Raw genomic sequence first — 22,106 nt, 5'->3', positions numbered from 1 at the left:
ACACTTACACACTATCCTCACTGTGGGAACTCTTCCCACTGGCCAAGCTATCATCGCTCCATTCCTCCCTCTTTGTACAGAAATCTTGTGTGTGTGCATGTATTTACGTCTTGTCTTTGTGTGTGCGTTTTTGTATAGTACTGACCTACTACGTCCAGGGTGTAGGTGTGGTTAATGGCTCCGTATTCGTTCTCGACCAGACAGGTGTAGTTCCCCTTGTCCGATGGCACCACGCTCTCCATGATCAGGGTCCAATGCTGGCTACGCACCTGGTTTACACATAAATAAACACACACTCAATAAACACAGATAAATCACATTCGGTCATGTCTGGCCCAGTTCTTTTGAAGCATGCTGAGGCCTTCAAATACGCTATTAAAGTGAGGCTATGTAACATTTGCCTGTTGAACTTTTACGTTTCCCAGGATTCTCTTGAGTCGGCTTTTGCTTTGATGACACAATTACAAGAGCGGGATGAAAAGCAGGTAACGGCGACTATGTCAACGCGTCATTTCAGTGAAAAGGAACACGCTCTTTCTGCTCAATCGGTTTCAATTAAAAAGAGAAGAATGAAAGGGAGAGACGAAGAGAGAGAGAACAAGTAGTTCTGGAGGACTGAGAGTGCTGCCTTGTGCTGGAACACAATATTGAGGCTGATGACAGGCTGATTCCACACGATGACTCAGCCACATCAGGATACTCTCTTTATTCTGTCTACTTCTTATTTATTATTTTTCAGTGACCTTGTGCTGAAAAGGTAACATTAGAATACAGTAAATCTTAAGGATCCCCCTAAGGGAGAGTCGTCAGGCAGTCAGGAGGAAGATAGACAAAAGTAAAGCAATACACAGCGTCTGAGATCCTTTCCTTAATCCTTACGGCGCTCGGTGTTATGTTAAGTCGTAAGCCGCGCCCTCCTCGTCTGGTTTCAGATACACAGTTATTCAAAATTATTTACAGAAATGGTTCCATCCTGCGTGTGGAAGCCACAGGTGTGAGCTAACAATAGCGTTTCCGTCTCCACAGTGCATGGAGACTGTAGCCTCTGCTTTACAGGCCTACATTTCAACAATAGAGAGATTATGCCACAGGGTTGGGCTCAGGTACGGCCTTTGTCCGTTTGTTGACGAAAAAAAAGAGACGTGAGCTATCCAGTAAATGTGACAGGCTCGTTTCCGTCACATCGTTATCGTCAGGGCATTTTTTTTCTGTGTTGGCTGTAATTAGTTTGCCACGAGCCAAAGGGGAGCGACATTAGCAGCTACATCAACATAATCTGTGGTTAAAACTTCCTGACACAGACGTTTCCTCATAAAGCATCAGCCATTAACCCAGAGCCTCACATCACATCACACACACACACACACACACACACACACACACACACACACACGTTCCGCCTCCGTGAATTCTCTCAAAGACTCATTTCAAAACTCTGTTGTCTGTACAATGACGACCCGGAAATGTAAATTCAGTCTAGATTGAGGAAACTTTACGTGCTCGGTTCACTACAACTTTGCAGAATGTGTAAGTCAGCGAGTTGCAGCTCCTTCAGAGTTCCTTTAATCTTTAACCTGCTCAGCGATTGTGTTTGTGAATCACTCGTACACATTTCGTAACAATGGAATCACATACTATTCTCCAGCCAAAGCCAGTGGGACCTGTTCTCCCTGATTGAGTTACCTCATTCTCATCTCAACTCATTTCAACCCTGACGCTACCAACTATCTCTGTACATTACTGTCTTAGGTGCATTTAACCCTTACATCCCAGGCTTGGGTTTCTAATTGTTGGAGGTAAGGAACCACTTCGGGTTACGGGGAGAGGCTCTGTAAAGTATCCCGGAGAGAGGAGGCACACGGATGAGCAATTCCAATTTCACACCAGAAGCTCTGCCCTCCTTTCCTCTGTCTCCTCTCCTCTCCTCTCTCCTTCTCTGTCCAGTGAAGGGTGGAAAAGGGGGGAAAGGAAAGGGACGGACGGAACGCTTGGAAAGAGCGGCGAGCAAGCGGCTAACTAGACTCCTCTGGTAAACACATTCATACAGTGGCAAGAAATAGGAAAGAGCTGGAAAGTAGAAAAGTACAAGAGAAGGCTGCCACTTGACATGATGGTGATAAAAAGAGTGATTTATTGCTGATTTATTGCTGTTTGTCCTACCTTATATCCTCCCATGCGATCCTCTTGGCGGAAAGGCCTGCTGTTTTTAAGCCAGCGCAGCTTGGGCCGGGGGTTGCCTCCTGCAGCACAGCGGAACTTGACTGTGTTGGCAGCTGGCACCGCATGCAGCTTCTTCTCCATCTTTGCCGACGAGGTCCAATACGGAGCGCCTGCACACACCAGAGAGCAGTTGATATTCAGTCAGTCAGGGTGGGGATTCCAAATCACGTATGGAGCATTTTAACGCTTTAACTTAACAGCGTCGGTCTGGCCAGTGCAGATATACAGAGAAGCGTGACTGCAGAGGGGCCTGGACCTTCACTGACACTCCCAAAGATCACTCCCCCTGAATCCCCCCCCCCCCCAGACCGACCCACCATCTGCATAACACAATCCAGAGCTCTGCACTAGCACACTTAAACAAAAACACACACTTTCCCTGTATGCTCGGCGGAGTGTTGCAGGGGGGGGGGAAGAAACATCACCTCTAAGGGGAGAATGTGCTTGGGCGTTGCCAAGATGGTAACTAGACCATCACATTCAATTTCATGTCATTCCACTTAGCAGCTTTTTTCTCCCTCCACTTCCTCCAATTACTATAGCTAGCCTGTTTATCTGTCACTTGGCTAGATATGGATGGCAGGGTCTGGGATGCTTATCACTCTTGGAAAATCATTATGTGCCGTCACGGGAGAAAACAACGTCACGTTTGCCAAAGAAGTAGACGTACTTAATGCACGCTTTGCATCCAATTTCTATCGCCAACAAACTGTTGCTGTTGCCCAATCTATCACCTTCCCTGTTTTCCTCAGCTCCCCCCGTTCCCCCCTTCTCCCCCATTCCTCTCTCTTAGTCAGCTGGATTTTCCTCCCAAACCCCCACCCGCCCCTTTCTTTCTCGCTGCACCTGGGAGCGTGATTGCCTAAGCAGATGGGGGCTCTGAGGGGAAGAGAAACTCAAAGTCAAACAACAATCTGAACTGTCTTCCACACCATCATTTCCTCTCCATATTGCAGGAGCACAAGGAGCAGAGGGAATAGCAGAAATTCGACTGGTAGGCCGCTGTTGGCAAAAAACAAGAAAATGAGGGGAGGTGTCCTGTCAGACACCTCCCCTCATTTTCTCTGGCACGGACGACCGGACAAGATACTTGGATAGTTAAGTCAGTAAACAGCTCTTCCCTGCAGAAGAAGTGCTCAAACTAAATTTAGTCGGCCTCCTCTTCTCCCTCACTCACGGTATCTGTGTGCCTCTTCCTCTGCATGTTCGCCTCTCGATCAGGGAGCGCTCAGACAGTGACAGATTAGGTGGAGACTGGCCCACCGTGAGGTTGTCTCTACGGAATGACCTTTGACCGCAAACTGGCAGATGGGTTGGGAGGATGAGGTTGGGACATGAAAGGTGAGCGGCGCTGTTTCCCATGCTCTCCCCGCTCCGGAGGGGCAGCACTTCAAACGAGGTGACCCCTCCAGATGAAGCCAAACTCTCACTAACCCCCCCTGCCACCCCGACCTCCACCACCCCCCAACGTGCCGAGCATCCGGATCCTCGCTCCTAAGACTCCTTATCCTAAGATGGCCCGGGGTGAGCTGAGGTTATCTAACTGCAAGAGTGTGTTTTTTTCTCTCTATGATCCTCCAGAGAGTTCAATGAATTTCATTTCCAAAAGTAGTATTTGAAAACCATTTCAAGTTATAATTCAATATCCTCGCAACGCGCACAATGGAAGCCAAGGAGTTTTTCGGAATAGTTTGATTTATTCTTTTTAGTTTCATGAAATCAAAGAACTGGAGAAGAAGCAGAGACGCTTAAACACAATGTTCATATTTGCCAACCCACAGTTTCTGATACTGTCGACCAAACCAGAAGGACAAGATTGACAGTGGAAAAACTGCTTTTCCTCAAATTGCGGTTTTGTTGCTTTAGCAGTAAACGTTTTCAGGCAAAAGAAAATTGTGAAGCTACGGCACCACAACCATGAAACCAGCCAGTTATTTCACTAAAACCGCACTAGGAACGTCCAAGACTGTAATAAGTCATAAACGGGACAAAAGAGGTGGCAAGAACAACAGAACTCCACCATGACATCAGCTCTGCCCCTCCCCCCCCCCACCCCAAACCCAGCCATCCCCTCACAGATCCCTGCCGAGGCCGCTCCACGTCTCCTCTAATCACGCTGGCCTGGGGTTGACATTGGACAAACCCTCTGGACTCTCTCTCTCTCTCTCTCGTTCTCGCGGCCTCTTCCGCAGGTAAAAAAAAGTCAAATCAAAGCGCTCTGCCATGTGGTCACTCAATGTCCCAAACTGTTCCAGAAAAGCTCAAAACACTATGAAAATAACGCTGCGCCCCACACCGCAGCACCCCCCTCCCTCCCTCCCTCCCACCCCCCCTCCCTCCCTCTCCCTCTCCAGTCGCCGGCCCGGGGCCAAGGCTCCACACCACCATAGGAGAAAGTGTTGGTGCTAATCCAACTGATCCCACCCCCCCTCCCCGTCTTCTTCTCCTCTCCTTTCCTTCCTCCTCTCTTCTAATAATAAATCTCAGTTTTGAATTTTCAATAACCAAGTAAGAAAATGCAAGTGGACTGCCAGAACAGCAACAGTTTTCAAACTTCTTATAACCACCAGAATTGCTGAATTTTACCCAGAGCAGAGGGGGAGGACTCACGGTGAGACGCAATGTGTGTGGAGAATTTTAACAAGATGTGGAAGCCCTCATCTTTACTTCAACCCCTTTTTGCATGCATGTTGTGTGTCTGTGTGTGTGTGTGTGTGTGTGTGTGTGTGTGTGTGTGTGTGCGTGAGTGTGTGTGTGTGTGCGCGATTGCAAGCTACATAAAACCATCACTATCAAAGATACTCACACAGAAAAAAAGCCAAAGTTGGGTAAAAACTTTCTCTCACTCTCACTCTCACACACACACACACACACAGGCCCATCAGGTGGGTAACTGGGTCCAGATGGACGTCTTTCATAATGGATGAGCCCAGCTGACTCCCTGGCTCCATGGGGCCTGACTACCTGAGAGACGCTAGCAAAGAATGTAAGGAATCTCTGTATTCCCTGGAGCATTTCGCCCGGGAGACACGCACACACACACACTCATGCCCGCCCATGCATGTACGCACGCACACACACACACACATACATGAATACACCAAACCTCACAGTATGGGCCGAGACAGGAATGCTAAGGTGTAGAAAAGTGTGGATTTGGGTGTAGGAGGAGCTGACATGAGTGTTAAGCAGCTTTTGTCCGTCTCAATCCAAAAGAATATGGAGCATTTCGCTTTGTCTCCTGCTTTAATCATAAACTCTGTGTCTCAATGTGATAATATACACTGACAGAGCTCAGCAGATTACAAAGTTTATGGATTCAGGCTTTGGAAATGTTTAATGGTCTCTTGCAATCAGAATTCCAATCTAAAACATTCGGGAAAGGATCATAATTTAACAGAGCAGCCGAAGATTCAAAGCAGCCAAAGGTTCTGGCCGAGGGGAGGAACACACAACTTTTTAATTGTTAAGTTTTCGTCATTAATTTTGCATGTCCCAAACGTGTTTACAAATTATAATGTATGATTTATTTGCTGCTGATTCTATCTCTATTATCTTTAATTATTTAAAAATAACCCCTCTGTGGGACGGTCCCGAAAAATATGTGTCGCTCCTGGGAGTGTGACATGATGACTTCTTTTATTAAAAATGTAACAAAAGAAGCATGCGTGTGCAGTGAGCGGTGCCTTGCTCAAGAGGGACTGCACTGAGGAGAGGCCGTGCTTTACTACTTCCTTCATCCCTCCTTTCGTCCTCCCACACTTACTTATCTGCTCTCCGTCCGCTCCCGTGTCCTCCGATCGCTCCGTATCGTCCTCGTCATCCCCCGACGAGATGGCATCTGCACAGAGTCACCACGGTTACTGCCGCCCTCTCTGCTGGGGGGCGTATGAACATGCACGCACACACACCCTGGCACGCATATTGCATGAACGTTTAACGTGGGCATTTGCACACACACAGATGCATGCTGTCATCCGAGAAAAATAACGCTTCATAATAAATGAGGAAATCAGCTCTCCTATTGTAGTTGCTGGACATTCTGGGGACACACACACACTCACTGGACGTCAGAGGAACACAAATTTCCCTTCCCATGATCTGTCTGACCGCATCCACTCCATGGCTACTTTCTGGACTCAACCAGTTTCCTTTTTCTCAAAGTTTTGACGTCTCCCTGTCCTGTCTTGTCTTGTCCTGTCCTGTCCTGTCCGAGCCCTGACTCACCTGTGACATTCACTATGAAGCAGACCGTGTCTTTGCCCACGCTGGTGCACGCGTACAGGCCCGAGTCCTTGGGCGTGGCATCACTGATCTGCAGCACCTCCTGCTCTATCAGAGTGCGGTTGTTGGTGCCCAGAGAGCTGCCATCTTTGGTCCAGGTGATGGTCCCCGTCGCCGGCAGAGGGCAGCTCAGCTTCAGCACCTCCCCCGGGTGCAATGAGCACACCGTGGGCTTTGAAATTTGGTATTTGTTCGGCGCCTCTGCAGAGCGAGTGGGGTGGAGGGGTGGGGTGGGGTTGAAGGGGAGGATTAAGAGGAGGAAGAGGGTGCATAAGAAGGAGGAAGAGGAAAGGAGAGAGGTGGGAGAGGAAGAAACAAGCCAGAGTGTAAGAAACACAAACACCACATGAAACCCAAATGGATGCACTTAAATCAACTTATGCAGCAGGAGGAGCAATACAGAGAAGAGGCCCATTCTGTACAAAACACACCAAAATGTCATTATCACAAACTCCCCAGTCAGTCACCTGAAATGGAGCCCTTGGGAAACACCACGCGTCGGTTATCAAGTGTAAAGTGTGATTGGTGTTTACAGATTCAGAGCATGCAAGTCACAGCCACAGTAGCGTGTGTGTGTGTGTGTGTGTGTGTGTGTGTGTGTGTGTGTGTGTGTGTGTGTGTGTGTAGAGAGAAAACAACCCCAAAAAAAATCAATGCTGTTACGAGCAGGTGAGAATTGAATGTCGTTGTGACAGACAGCCTCCCCACCAACATAACTCCCGTTCAGCACAGATGCCAAGCAGCCAGTGTGTGTGTGTGTGTGTGTGTGTGTGTGTGTGTGTGTGAGTAGGAGCAGGATAGATAGATCGCCGCAGCCTAAAAAAGGTAATAAAATCCAGCACGTCTGCCCATCAGAAAGGAAAGCAGGCGGAAAAGTCCAGGAACGGAAGTGGTTGTCAGGTAGGAGGTGAGGGGAGGGAGCGGGGGGGGGAGCGGGGGTGGAGGGATGTGCGGGGGTCTCGTTTTGGCTCCTCTCTTGTTTTTGAGCGTGCGCCCTAAAAGCTTCAACATCCCTTGACCTCGACCGCAGCCCGACTCTTTCTGTTTTCCATCTCTCGTGTTCCTTCGCGTAACACCGCAATGGAGAATCTAGTTTCACCCCGCGCACAGGGACAGAGAAACACAGCTACGCTCCAAAGTGCATAAAACCTTCAGCTCTGGGAGAAACTCCAAGTCCGCCTGCGTCTGTGTGTGCGCCCGTGTGTGTGTACACAAAGTCCTCTGACTTGTACAACTGTGTGGAGAGGAGTGTGCCTGTTGTTTGGGTGAACGTCCAGTATATCACAGTCAGTTTCAGGCTGTGAGGACGCTGCAGCCCAAACACAGGCTCCACACTTCAGAACTGGCAGTTGTGCTTTTTACTGCATTGTTACTGCGACGCAAAAACGTATGTGTGGAATGTGTGTGTGTGTGTGTGTGTGTGTGTGTGCGTGTGTGTGCGTGTGTGTGCGTGTGTGTGCGTGTGTGTGTGTGTGTGTGTGTGTGCGTGTGTGTGCGTGCGTGTGTGTGTGTGTGTGTGTGTGTGTGTGTGTGTGTGTGTGTGCGTGCGTGTGCGTGTGTGTGCGTGTGTGTGTGTGTGTGTGTGTGTGTGTGTGTGTGGAGCTGGATCAAGATGCTGTGAGAGGCAGCAGCAGCAGCAGTGATTGAGGTATATGTTTGGCTGAGGGCTGATGGTGATAATTACAGAGACAGCAGCCTTCCTGTACCTTAGCACACCTCTCCAAAAACATTCCACCCCCATTACATTTGTCATACACGGGGTGTGTATATCACACACACATCCACACACACAAACACTAACCAAGACTCGACAGGAAGGGAAAGTCATTCTGCCGCGGGCCAGCGGACGGAGCGAGCCTCTAAACGTTCCCCCTGGGCAGACAGACACGCAGGTAGAGATCCTGTATCGTCTTTATGCTCCGGAAATAATTAACTCCTACCTCACCGGTCAGGTGGGAGTGTGTGTGGGCTCGTGTGGAGCTCCTGCATTGATTGATGGGAACGCTGCCTTTGTTTTTACACCGCTGCATTCATGTCACCATTATTACTGATTGCATCATTTGCTGTGTTGTTTAATAGAAGCAGACTTGTATAACAGCTAGCAGGTAGGGCCAACACCTGCAACACACACACACACACACACACACATAGGCGGGAATATACACATGCAGGCTGCCAGCATCTACCACACATACACACGCATACACACACACACACACACACACACACACATTGTGTAAGAGGAAGGGGAGGGGAACTGAGCATGCAGCATTCACACAGATATACAATGAGGAGACAGGGGGAAAGGACAGGAGGGGAGAGGGGAAAGGAAAGGAAAGGAAAGGAAAGGAAAGGAAAGGAAAGGAAAGGAAAGGAAAGGAAAGGAAAGGAAAGGAAAGGAAAGGAATCCCTCCAAATGCTGGTTAAGTTATTTCTACAAACAGCCTCCATGTGTTAGTTTGTCATTCATCATCCTCTTATCTCTGCTGTGTCCATCTGTCCCCCTCCATCAACTTCCCTCCCTTACCTCCTCTTCCTCTTTGCCCTCTCCTGCACTTCCCCCCACCCCATGACCCCGCTGACCTAACCCTGACCCCTTCCCAAACCTGTTGACACCTCCAGCGTGCCCGATTATTCATGGGAAACTGTGTCCTATAGGCACTCACACACACTCTCACACCCTCACTCACACACACAAACACACACACACACACACCTTGGTCCAGTGTGTCCAGGGATACATGCTGAGTTGAAGAGGTGAAACGTTTTGCTGCAGATTTTTCATCCTGCTCTGCACCACAAAAGGGGAGGAGCATCTCTCTCTCTCTCTCTCTATCTCGCTCTTTCTCACACACACACACACACACACACACTTCCATATCAAACGCTCTCTCATCTTCCCTCCCTCCTCCGCTATCATTTCATCCCTCTCCTGGATAAACCCTGTCCACTCACACCCTACCCCCCCTCACCGGCTGACGATAATTAGTCTCACCGCCTGAATGTGTCTGCGGCAAAACGCGGCAAAGCCAATTTTCACAAATGTCTCTTTGAGGCCGCGGCTGCCCGTCTGTCTGTCACATCAGCGAGAGCCAAGCTGCGATTTTGGCAAAGCGGGCGAGCGTTTTACGATCTCTAAGTGATCTTTATGAAGCTCTGCAGTCTTTGCTTCATCTCTTCCCTGCTGTACGCTGCACAATGGGAGAAGCGGACTAAATGTAAAGACGACCATTTTGAAGATACACACTCAGCATGCATGCAGACATACACACACACACACGCACACACACACACACACACACACTGCCAAATCACATTATCGCCGCTGCCCCTCTTCCTCCTCTCCTCTTCCCTCTGTATCCTCCTCACGTAGTCAGATCCCAGGAGTTTTTCCCCCCTTTTCTTGTCTGTCCTTCTTTTCTGATGTCCAACATCTTTTCACATTCAAATCCCCCTTCAGCTTTTTTTCTCTTCTTATGACAAAAGGAGCTGCTCCACCAACTGGCTCCCACTGGAGTCCATGGCAACAGCCCCTCCGGTTTGCCCCAACTCCCCCCCCAGCACCTCCCATCAAGGCATTCCCCTGGACCCTACGCGACCTCTTTAACTCTCTGGGTGCCCCTTATCTCCATCGGAACTCAAGGGTTAAGCCCTGTTGACCTTCGGGGTAGCCTTAGGTTGTTCTAATCACATGACTATGATTTAAAGATCAAGACGAACGTATTTACTTTCCTTTTATGTAACATTACATTCTGATGTAAAGCTGCAGCCTGTGTCAAGAAATGTACTACTTCTTTGCCTTGATCTTATTTATTAATTCTTTGATTCATATTTATTCTGTATTTTCGCTCCATCATGACTGGCTCAGATACCTCTATCGCTGACTTGCTTATAGATTCTATATGATATGATTCTATATGTACCACAGCGTGCAGAGCTGCGATGCACCAGCTGGCACAGGTAGCAGCTTTCCTGCCTCTTATCAGACAGGTGTGAGGAGAACAGGCAGGGAATTTGGAAGGCAACCAGTACGCACACACACACACACACACACACACACACACACACAAACACACACACACATGCTGAAGATCAACACCAGCCAACAGCATACTAATAAAAGTCACTGTTGAGAGGGGCCGTATATTCATTACAGGACGACACACAGTTACAGGACGACACACTGTGTTTGTTTAGGGAAAGAGTTCAGTTCCATTGTCATTGCCACACACACACACACACACAATGTCATTAACAGGCCAGCTGACACTTTTATACTTTTACAGCCACACTCCTACTGGGTAGATAGCACAGTGTTACAAATAGGTAATGAGTCTACAACCTACTCAGCCCACCTTCACACACACACACAAACACACACACACACACGCACTGTGAGGATGGTGTGGTTAGAGTTACGTCCCTCTACATTTTTCTCTCCTCTATTTGAACACGCAGCCTTTATTTATTTAACCACTCAACTATTCTCCAGTTAGTCTTTGTGCTGATCGAAGCATTTTAGTAAACAAAGTCTGCAGGAAGCGTGAGAGGACATCAAAATCATGTGCTGACTTCTGGCGGCTGCACTCAGCATGCCTGGTGTCACATTGAGTCAACATTCTATGCAAAAGCCCAGACCACAGAGCAGAGACCATTAAGGACACACACACACCATGCATACCTGCTGTATTTGATAGCATTGTTATTTCAGCGCAGTCAGAGCGTTTTAATCACAGCGCAAACGGAGAGCGGCCCCAACAAGGCAAACAATACCACAGATACTACGCTGGCTACACCAACAACAAAAGGCCTGTTGTGGAGGTCCAACTGGTGAGCTTGCTCAACTTCTACTGTTACTGCAGCCGCGGGTAAACAAACTAGCAAGGCCACCAGAGGTGCAGGCGTGGGCTCTACAGAGAGAGACAACATTGATATGCAAGCGGGTGAATCCACAGCAAATGGTGCAGGAGTGTGACAGCGGCTGCAGGGCAGGGAGGGTAGAGCTACGAAATGTCTCAGCAGGGGGGCGGTTATTAGAACGGAGAGGGTGGGACCTGTCTTTGTGACGCCTATGTCCAGGTGATGACATGTGACAGAGTTGACTGGATGACATGCAGCTATAGGTGAACACAGAGCTCTCGGCCTGCGTGTGCCATGGAAGGCTGTGAAACTTATTCCCGATCAGATATGCAGCCTGGGATCTCCAAGTGCCCCGTCTGTGCCCTGCTGATCCCTCATCATGTGACCTCTGGGTCAAGCCCACTTAATCGCCAGCAGTCACATGACTTCACTGCTCCCATGCTCTCTGTAATCTCCCCCATCTAGACCAGAAGCGGAGAAGTCAAATATGCACAAATCCTCTTAAAACTTTCCTGGAAGATTGTATAACTCTGGAAAACTTTCCCTCGCTCTCTGCCTTCCCTCTTCTGCTCTAACGTTGTGTCCCGGCGATGTCGGGCTTTGAACCCCTCGGCTGGGAGCCAGGCAGTCTGAGACAGGACAACAAAAACAACAACAGAGGAGAGCTCAGGCAGCCTCTCATTAAGGTAAGGTAAGAGCGATACCTGACCTCTAGGCCAAAGGGCAAAACAAGGCAAGGTCTGTCTGTGTGTGTGTGTGTGTGTGGGCGTGGACAAGGAGACGGGGGAGGTGGGTCAAAAAAGTGATGCTCTGCTGTTGCCCCAACTTAGAATTAGCATGCTGATTAAAGCCTGGGAACAAAAGCCTGAGGAATGTGACTTTACCATCCATCACAACAACTCTAATTAGCTCGTCTCTGACCAGACTGAGACAGGAGACACGGACATGTCTCCAATAACAAGAAGACATGGATTCTGGGCTATAGAAGAAAGTCGTTAGCAAACCCAGAATGTATCTCAAAAGTTACTTTAATGACTTAGTATGATTCACAAACTTTCCAGAAAGGGATCCTAAACCCAAAACAAAGCCAAACTCAAAGCTCTGGATCCTGCTCTCCCTTTTCCTCCCTCTCTCTCTCTCTCTCTCTCTCTCTCTCTCTCTCTCGTGCTTTCTTTCCAGGCAAGCAGGGTATGAGAGCCATGCCAGCATAAACACTGTCCCACCCTCCTTCACAACCCTCCCTTGTCCTCCAGCATGGGGTCACAAACCTGCCTTTAACACTCAGGAGTGTCCTAAACTAACACAGGCATCAGCGAGAGAAAACAATGGAGTGTAGATCCACACATCTCAGCAGCAACGTGCACAGTTAGTTCTTTATTCTATTCCTCATAAAATCTTGTGAGAAATCCATTCATATGTTGTGCTGATCCGACAATAGAAAGGACAATCAATCTGACGGGAATATAAGGGAAAAGTCAAGTTTGAAGGAGAAAATAAACCTGAAAAAGTTGACCTGCTCTCTAAAAACAAGATCAGCAAATGGTTCCTCACCCTGCTGCACCTCCCAGGCTGTCACCCTCCCCGAACCCCAACCCCACCCAAACCGACCCCTGCTGCTTACCCTCAGGTTCCAGCGTGGTCTCCTCCTCCTTGGTGGCGGTGAGAGGCGGCCGGGCCACGCTGACAGTCAGCAGGGACAGCAGGATGGCGGCCAGCAGCCAGGCCCACGAGGCCATCCCGTTAGTGGGGGCCAACGCTCCCCATACCCCCCTTCTCCACCTCCCCCTGGACACTGATCCCATCTGGGGGAGTCCGCCCAACCATCAACTGCTACCTGGGTCGGCCTGTCACTCACTGGAATTCACCCGCTCACCTGGGCTGAAGGAGAGAGAGAGAGAGAGAGAGGGAGAGAGAGACAGAGGACAGGAAGGTGTCAAGGGGGTGATGATGGAAGAGACAGAGAGAAGTTGGAGTGAAGTGTGAACACAGAGGCAGCAAGAGGGGAGAAACAACAAACAAACATAAGTGGGACGCCATCACACTCATTTTAACAAACCCTGCAAAAAGCTACGCCTTTTCCCACTTGTTTTGATTCCTTTTGGACCCAATAACACAGACTAACACACTTATACAGACAGAGTGTGACACAGAGACAGAGACAGTGTCCATGCTCCCAAAATGCTGTCAAACAAGCCGTGCCACAGGCATACCGAAGCTCTGAGGCAGGCGCACACACACACACTCTGCATCTTTGCTTCTCATCTGTAAAGCGTATGGATGATGTGTTTTAAACACGCCTATAAACTGAAACCTGCCTATAAATCCAGCTCTCTATAGGACTCTGTGGCTTCAGGTTTAAGTGGCCTTTAATGCATACTTGATTCTGGAGGCACAATTAAGCGGATTAAACTCGAATGTAATATTTGAATCTCCTCACATTTCAACATATAAGCAAAGATCTATACCATTTTTGCTCTGTTTGCTTCCTTCAAAACTGATCATGACATCTATTCTGACATTATTGGACATAACTTATATCCTTGGTAAAGACTGACAGAAGATCGGTCGTTATAGTAACAGTAGGGGGTTGTTGGTTTATTCTCGTGAGCAACAGATGCGCCAGACTTGTTGAGCGTTGCCGCAATTGTGTCAATCGTCCTCGTCAGGAGCTCTTATCGCATTTCCTATTTAGACTGACTTGATTACGAAACCAAAGAGTCTTTGAGTGAAATACAATAGTGCAATGTTGGCGGATCTATTGAGCCTTTAGACATCTGCGGTCGAAGCCCGCTGGAAGTCTCTGGAGGTTTTGGGGGGTGAAGTCACGGTTCCCTGATCTTCCTTCTGCTCCAGCTGGACACATCGATCGGTTGTTTATTTGTTTTAAACAGGGGGGAGATATATGTAATGTAACCAAAGCATATCGGATGCATGGATGCATCTCTTTCATTGGCACCCAGGGGCGCACACAGGGCGCTGGGGACGGACGGACGGATGGATGTTTACGGCGCGCAGAGGAAAGATCCACAAGCTCGGATTTTGTAATGAGGGAAACTACTTATAGTGACAGCTGAGATTTATAAATTATTAACAGGCTGTAAACAGATTTAAAAAAAAACGCACCAATCAGCAATTAGCGCTGCCTGACAACTTCAAACAAGAGGAATAATCACTAATATCGACAAGAAATAAGCATCACGACAATTTACACGTTTTTAAAACACAAAAGTTGAACCTCCAAATCAACATGAATAAGAGTTTGATCTGATATTTCCACACGTGTATATTTGTGTGTTTCTCTCCACACGACATTAGAACACATGAGAGTTTGTGGTTCATACTCGATCGCAGCCTTGTTTAGTTCTTTTTGAAAGCGGCTTTGAATGAAATTTCTTGGCGCTGATTGAATCCCTATTGAGATTCAAATCAGTTGGCTTTTCTACAATGGAGCCTCGTTTGGAGCCGCTCAGTGATTTAGGGCTCCGGCACCAAGCAGTGCAAAAACAACTGCGGTCACGGGTATAATTGGCACCATAAATGCAATGTAGAAAATGAAGCAAAGTCATAAATAACCTTAACACTTTGTTAATGGGGCCTAAAGGGACCAGAGGAGATGCGGTTTATCTTCACTAATTTAATAAGGGCTGGCTACAGTGAGTAAACATTCACTTCAATTAAAGATCACTAAAAATGTTCTAATCAAACATGACACAGACAGGGTTGTGTTTGAATTCAAGCAGATTACTCCTTTTAAGAATTTGAGACGTCATTCGTTGCACACTTTTACAGAAATCTCTTCGAAATTCGCACGAAAAAAGCCTCAAACAATCCGCATCCGTATTGGGTGATGACAGTTGAGATTTGGGCAGATCAGTTTATTAAAAGGAGATTGGACTTGATTCAAAGTACAGTGTTCGATCGTTAACATAAAATACTTACCAGGGAGGACTAAAATCGTGGAGCAGTGTGTTTTGGCATGCAGAGATAAGGGAGGAGAGAGCATGAGCTGAATCCAGAGAGAGAGAGAGGAATGTCTCCAACTCCCCAGTGCACCAGAAAAAACGGCTAGGCGCTGCCTTTACTGCTTACTATTCCACAATCAGCCGGCATCAACACCGATCACACAGTATAATCCAAAGATGACGGCTTGTGTAGTCCAGTGCCATGCAAAGAAATCCGACTTTTACGCTCGGTATCCCTCGGAAACACCTCGGAGAACCATACCGACCGCTGGCTCCCCGAAACTTTCCTTTCCCCGTCACCAAGTTTCTTCTCGGGCGCAAAACATGCCCAAGTGCTCCCGAGCAGCGCACTTCTTCTCTACTAAATGGGAGGGATTGGAGCTAGCAGTGAATTGGAAGGAGTTTTAAAAAGTATAAGATGATAGCTGCCCGTTGCGAAATGACATAAAATCCATCAATCCCCTGGTGAACGGAGCGTGTTTCGCGTCTTCTTCTCTCCTTCCGCCGACAGTCCTCGTACTGTTCCTCGGAAGCTTTGTCAGGTTTGGGTTTTTTCTCCTTCTTACGTCTCCACACACTGCCCTCCTCCTTCACTCCAGTGGGTGTCATTGCCCCTACACACACACACACACACTCACACACACACACACACACATACACGCATACACACACCCCCCTCCGCTGTAATTCGAGCCGCTTCCTGGCCGCAGTGCCTTTGGGCCCTGCCTTCCTCCGCCCCGCACACCGCAGCGCTCCCCTGCTTCTCCCAGCTCCGAGAGTGCCGCTACTGCCGGCAAACCGCAGTAACAACGCCCCCTAGCGGCGCATCTGCGCAAAGAGCCGCAGACTGTCACAGCGTTCACACAGATGGTCCTTACGTTTAGATTGTGTTTAATTGTGAGTTAGCAAAGGATTAATTGCTTGTATAGGTTAATTATTTGGTTGAATGTTAATCTTGCAAAGGCGATATCGACTATATGGGGGATACGGAGAACTCAAGGACTCAAATTAGTAAAAAAAAATGATATAAAACAAAAATACCAATTTATGTGCACCAGTACCCTTTTTAAATTCTGCTACTAGTCAAAACGCTCATATTTGATGTAGGTATTTAGAAAATGGATATAAGGTTTATCATCAGACCATTTCCAAAAACTTTAAATCTGAAATTCTATAGAGATTAGGGTGGAATTGCCATATTAAGGAATGAAATTATAAAATTCGTCAAAAAGCAGTGTCCCTCCTCAATACTCATCAATTAAAACTTTATGGGATTTTCATGCACACATTATAAACTTTGAGGTCTTTCTTTCTAATTTTTTTAATATAACATACAATGCACTACAATGCACTGTAGGAGCTCAAACAAATTGGAGGTTTTTACACTCAAGAAGAGCAGCATTGCGAGCGTTTGTATCTCATATCTCATGAAGTTTCACTGAAATAGAAATTGAAAGCAGCAATACATGTAAGTGCACGAGTGAAGAACAGCACTTGAATAAATGGACTCTGGATATATGTGGCTGGAGTACATAGTGATACGCTATCATGTCACCATCATGTCACCTACTTTTGAAATAATTGTGAGAGTTGAATGTGTGTTGGTTTATAACAGCACACCCATCAGTATTTCCCAGAGGACATCGAGCTCCCTGCTGCAGCATTAGGAGCTGACATTGACAGCAGTGGGAGTCTAGACTCAGGGGGCCAGAATACAACATTTTCTAGCTCTATATACACACACAGAGATCTGCATATAAATGTGTCTTCACACATAAAAGCAGGGACATGGTCATTTAACAACATTCCGTACGATTGCAAACCCAAAAGAGACCTAATTGCTTTTCGGCTGTTCATTTGTTATTGTGCAACATCGCTGAGTCAGAATTGATTGGAATTCATAATTTTCCTAAAATGAACAGATCTGTCCACAGAGAGACTGAAGGCTGGACCCCTGCAGCTCGTCCCCCACCGCTTCAAGCTGTCTCCTGCGTCGGCTCAGCCGTTCAAGGGCTCTGAAAGAGACACAGGGGAGGGTGGAAGACTCTAATAGCCAGACTCTCTTTTTAAAAACTTTTTTCTCCCTTCCAGTGCTGAAGCCCCCCTTTCTTTTAAACAAGGGAGGAAAAACACTTCTTTTCATTTTGAATAGAGGCACTAACAAGGCTTTTTCTGAGGCAGGACTTTGGCCTGTGAATGCAGAGCTACTCGTCTGTTTTCGCTCCTCTTTCTGCTCTCCCATCTCTGCCCCGACCAGCAAAGCCTCTGCACAACAGCAGGGCTGACAGGTTGGCGAGGAATAAAGAGCGAGCAAGAGGTGAGGAAGGAGACTTTGAGTCATTTTTCAACAGCGGTGCATGATGCCCCCCTCTATTTCTCTCTGTCTCCCTTCTTCCTCCAACTACATAACTCTATTTACTGTCCCCAATTTATTTTTACTGGTCAGGAAGCACACATTTGAAAGAGAGCCCATCAAGCAGGAGTCTCATGGGCCTTTTGACTGAGAACTGGATGCACTCGGTGCCCCTGCCTTGAGGTATCCATCATGCTGTCATTGTCCCTCTTCATCTGCAATCTTTTCTTCAGACCTCTTTCTTTCTTAATCCCTCCTTCACCAGCACCTACAGTAGTGCTTGCAACGAGGGGAATGGAGTGAGAGGAAAAGAAAGTGACACACTAATAGCTTGCCATCAGCATCGCAGATGAACATATTGATTCCTTGTCATTGTTGATACAAATCATCGGGAGCGTAGCCTATTGGAAAACGTCTCCAATAACCTTGTGTTAAACGGTGAGACTGCGTCTTACTGAAGCCTGAGCATTGTTTCTGTGCAGGTCACTCTCCAGCTATTATGCATCCCTCCTGCTGCTATGCTAGTTTAATATGCGGATGAAGTGAGCTAATCAACAACTGGCGAGTGCTTCCCTTTGTCCACCAGCTGGTTAATTACACAATATTAACTAGTCCTGCCTTGCCGAGCCTCACCACTTGATAATACCTGATCAAAGTTTACCCAATGCTGGTAATGAAGTGTTCAGTTTCTTTGTTTGGTAACAGGATGACTCAGAATGCTCTGGACTGAATTTGATGCAATCTGGTGGAAGGTTGGGAATTTAACCTGGAAAAACTTTGCTAAGTGTCTCTCAAAGTCATAAACTGATCACAATGAAAGCTCTTACACATAACCCCCCACGATAGAACACCACCAGCATGTTATCCATGTATTTGTACCTGGAATATAATAAATCCAGTTGTAGCTATTTATTATTATTTCAAGATTAAGTTGCAAACAAAAACCTGATCAGTGGTGTTTGTGCCAATCTCAATGGGATTTGGATGAGGTTCAGGATTCAGCACATTAATGAAAGTGCTATATGGTAACAAAGGTAAATAGTTAACAAATGGTAACAAATAGCAATTTTAGCAACTACCGGTGTGTTGCTGAAATTTTGCTGATTCAGCAGCATGTGAACTGTTTTGATGCACCTGTACTCATCTTTGTACACTTTGTAATAGTTAGATAAGTGTAAAAAATTCTGTTTCCTTTTAGGCCAGTAATTTATTAGTACAAGACATTTCACCTGTGCTTATGCGGCCTTGGCAGAGGTGTCTATGCACTCTGATGAATTTCTGCATGTTGTTGTTTTTCTACTCTATGTTATGGAGGCGGTTTCCAACAATTATACATGTTTGATTGAAGGCTATTTTAAGAGTGACTCCAGCCCCTGTGCTGCTACAGTACATTAGTGATTACAGAGCCAATGATTACAGTGTAAGCCTCTATGTATTTGAGTCAATCAACTATTATACAATCTTATTCTACTGCAATGGCACATAGACAATCACACTCCCTTACAGTGAACTGGCCCAGAACTGCAAACCCCCTCCCTCTGTCTCTCTGAATACTATAAAATTCTAAAGGAGGTATTCACCGCTGAGAACCACTGAGTACAAAACAGACTTGTTCTCCTTTGGAAGATCGTTCTTCTTTCTTCCTTGAGGGTGCTGCTGTTAATCATGAATGGCAGTGATATGTTATTGTAACTTCTCTATGCCAAATCCCAAAGACCCCCTCCTTTTTTACGCCCAATATATCACTGACATATTATAATTAAAACATCAAACGTGGGTGACTCATATCCTGTGCAAAATATGAAACAAATGCATCAAGCTGCGTGTGTGTGTGTGTGTGTGTGTGTGTGTGTGTGTGTGTGTGTGTGTGTGTGTGTGTGTGTGGTGGTGGGGGATGGCGGGTTGGAGAGAGAAGTAAGAAGTAGACGCACGCCTCAGGGTTTAATTTGAACCATATAGCTCCTCTGCAGCCATGTGGTAATAGAAGAGGACCCTGACAGAAAATGCAGGAAGAAAGTTTAGGGAGGGATTCAGAAATTCTGTGGAATGTCTTGGAAAATGTTGGCCATTAAATAAACCTAGCACGGCTTATTCTCACTATTGGACATCAAAGCGTCACTTCAGTCCATCTAGGAGGTCGGTTCTTAGTGCTGAACCCTCCAGCTCCTCCCAAATTTGAGCCATTGTGCACAGCGGGTCAAGAGAGTCCCTCTGCTTTTAGCTCAGGAGGAATCGCCCCATAATTTGGCAGGTCTTCCTCCTCAGTGTCACTGATACGCCGTAATAACCTCGTCCAGACAGCCAGGCCTCTGCCGTTCCTCTCCTCCCCCTCAGCAGGTAACAGAGATGGAGGGAGTGGATGGAGAGGGAGTGGAGGGTCAATCATCCAGATTCTTCACATGTTTCCACCTCAGTACTCCAGAGTGTTTCAAATAGCTGGGATGCCTGCAAATTGAGCTCGTGCTGGAGCTCCGCTGAGAAGGGAGGACAAGGGGAGAAGGAGAAGTGTGTGTTTCCAGCGTGAAACTCGCGATTTGGTAGTCTTAAGCCCCAGCAAGCAGAAAAACAACAGCGTGTGAGGGGCAGCTGAAACATGGGGGGCACGCTGTCGGGTTGCCTGATCTAATTCCTGATCAAAACGTCTGCTTTTCCTCCCACCTGACTGGCACTATTACTCTCAATAAAAACAACACTGGCCTTTTCCAACTTGAAAAACACAGACAGACAAGAGTGAAACTGACAACTTTACGCCTCTATATAAAAGGAAGAATGAACTGCACCATCTCTTGGCATTTCAGCTGTGACAACTATTTCTCTCTTTTCTCTAGTGCTATTTTTTTGTCTTTATCACACACACACACACACATTACACAGTTAATTTGGTTCCGAGAACAGTTCACCTCAATCACTCTGAGTATGACTCACTTTGCAAGTCAGGACTTCAGCCTTTGCTGACACCGTTGAAGTTTGGTTTGTTTCCGGCCTCGAGCTGACAGTCCTTTTCAGAGTCAACTACAACATCTTGATATTCCCTCATCCTGATTATGATTTGTACGACATATATCATGTAAATGTCAGAGGTACATTAGCTGTGACTTAGTGACTGGACGGATTAAAGTACAGAGTCTGCTTCTATTAAAATGCTTAAAAGTGCAAAGAATCTCATCAGAAGAAACTCATTCTGTGTTGTTGGAGGTGGTTAGGCATTAGTACTGAGTGCAGTGATCCTTGCTGTCCTTCTGCCTGGAGCAGCAGGAAAAAAGGTTAAACATTATATGGTGCACAGAGCCAGAATGTTCCCCTGAAACTACCAGCAGCCCCTGCATGAAAACTCCCAGGACACGCGCTTAGTAGTGCCCATAATCTACTGCTCTTACCAGCAGCTCTGTCTGGAGCTATTACAGGACCTGATGCTATCTTTGATGGGCTCCTCATGGACTCTCTTTTGAGGCAGTGGAGTTTCTCAAAGACTTTCACCGCATTTTGGAAGCAGGTGGCTCCTTCTGTGAGTCTTTATGCCAGACTCAGTTCGAAGACCAGCGCAGTCTGTAATCTGTCTCATCTTTGGAAAATGTTCTTAGTTCAAGTCAGCGATAAAATAAGGACTAAAGAGGAGCTAAAGAAACAAAACCAAAAGTATTTAGGGTCTCTCCCGAGTGCCCGCCGTGCATTCCCAGCATACACATAGCTTTCATTGTGTTTATAGATTGAGGGAGGCCTAGGGAATAAATCACAAGGTCAGTGAATGGGCTGTCTGACCTTTAACCCCAAGGCCAAGAAAAGCCTCTGCTCTATGTCCTGATGTCATCAGTAAGTCATTACCACCAAGGTTCTCAACACCTCAACCCATCCCACCCTAACCCAGTCTGCTGAGCTGTGATTGGACAAGCCCGCTGGCAACAGCACCTAAATCACTCCATAGGGCAACAGTTATAGACTTGACCTTGGCTCGGTGCTGTTTTCTATTCCCCGCTCACACATTTAGCTCTGTTTATTGGTTGGCCGTGGCCCTACTTACTGCTCTGTCTGGTGGCAGGAGCAAAAGGAACAGTAAGTTATGGGAGGTGTCAACAATTTCTCCAATGTGTTTTATTAGTTCGTGTTACTTATCTGACAGCTGTGCAGATGTAGTCTTGGTCGAGTTCCCATCTCTACACCAATTGTGATTTATGATGGACTTGTACTTAGTGATGGCATCATAGAGAGACAAATGAGTGTACGTGTGCGGGCATGACATTATATTCTGCGCTGATAAGGGTTTTTGCTTTGTTTATCCAGGCGATGTTTACATTCGTGTGAATGGACCTTGTTAAAATGAGACTGAGGCACTGAGGCAAAGCATATGTTTTCATAAGGGACGATGAGGTGAGCTGAGGTTAACTGTTTTGACCGAGAATGGCAATCTGAGGCCTAATTTGATCTGAACT

The 22,106-nt window shown here is 47.0% G+C and overlaps 1 protein-coding gene across 6 annotated transcripts in view; it reads right to left on the bottom strand.

Annotated features, from left to right (window-relative positions):
* fgfr2 (fibroblast growth factor receptor 2) overlaps positions 1-15,985 on the bottom strand; it is a 34,971-nt gene extending 18,986 nt beyond the window's left edge. For 2 of the 6 annotated variants that reach the window (XM_076162616.1, XM_076162625.1), the window contains exons 1-6: positions 15,304-15,985; positions 12,986-13,242; positions 6,448-6,705; positions 5,987-6,061; positions 2,161-2,330; positions 146-269 (exon numbers count right to left, since the gene is read on the bottom strand). In XM_076162616.1, the coding sequence (XP_076018731.1) occupies positions 146-269; positions 2,161-2,330; positions 5,987-6,061; positions 6,448-6,705; positions 12,986-13,166 (808 nt within the window). In that variant the 5' untranslated portion in view covers positions 13,167-13,242; positions 15,304-15,985. The remainder of the gene's footprint in view (positions 1-145; positions 270-2,160; positions 2,331-5,986; positions 6,062-6,447; positions 6,706-12,985; positions 13,243-15,303) is intronic. The other 4 variants (XM_076162601.1, XM_076162609.1, XM_076162633.1 and 1 more) reach the window with 3 other exon arrangements.
* Positions 15,986-22,106: the final 6,121 nt, after the last annotated feature.

Source organism: Genypterus blacodes, unplaced genomic scaffold, assembly GCF_046128005.1.
Source record: "Genypterus blacodes isolate CSIRO-AG114 ecotype Tasmania unplaced genomic scaffold, CSIRO-AGI_Gbla_v1 ptg000012l_1, whole genome shotgun sequence".
NCBI lineage: Eukaryota > Metazoa > Chordata > Actinopteri > Ophidiiformes > Ophidiidae > Genypterus > Genypterus blacodes.
Note: the sequence above shows the minus strand (reverse complement) of the source record. Positions and strands in the feature narration are given on the sequence as shown.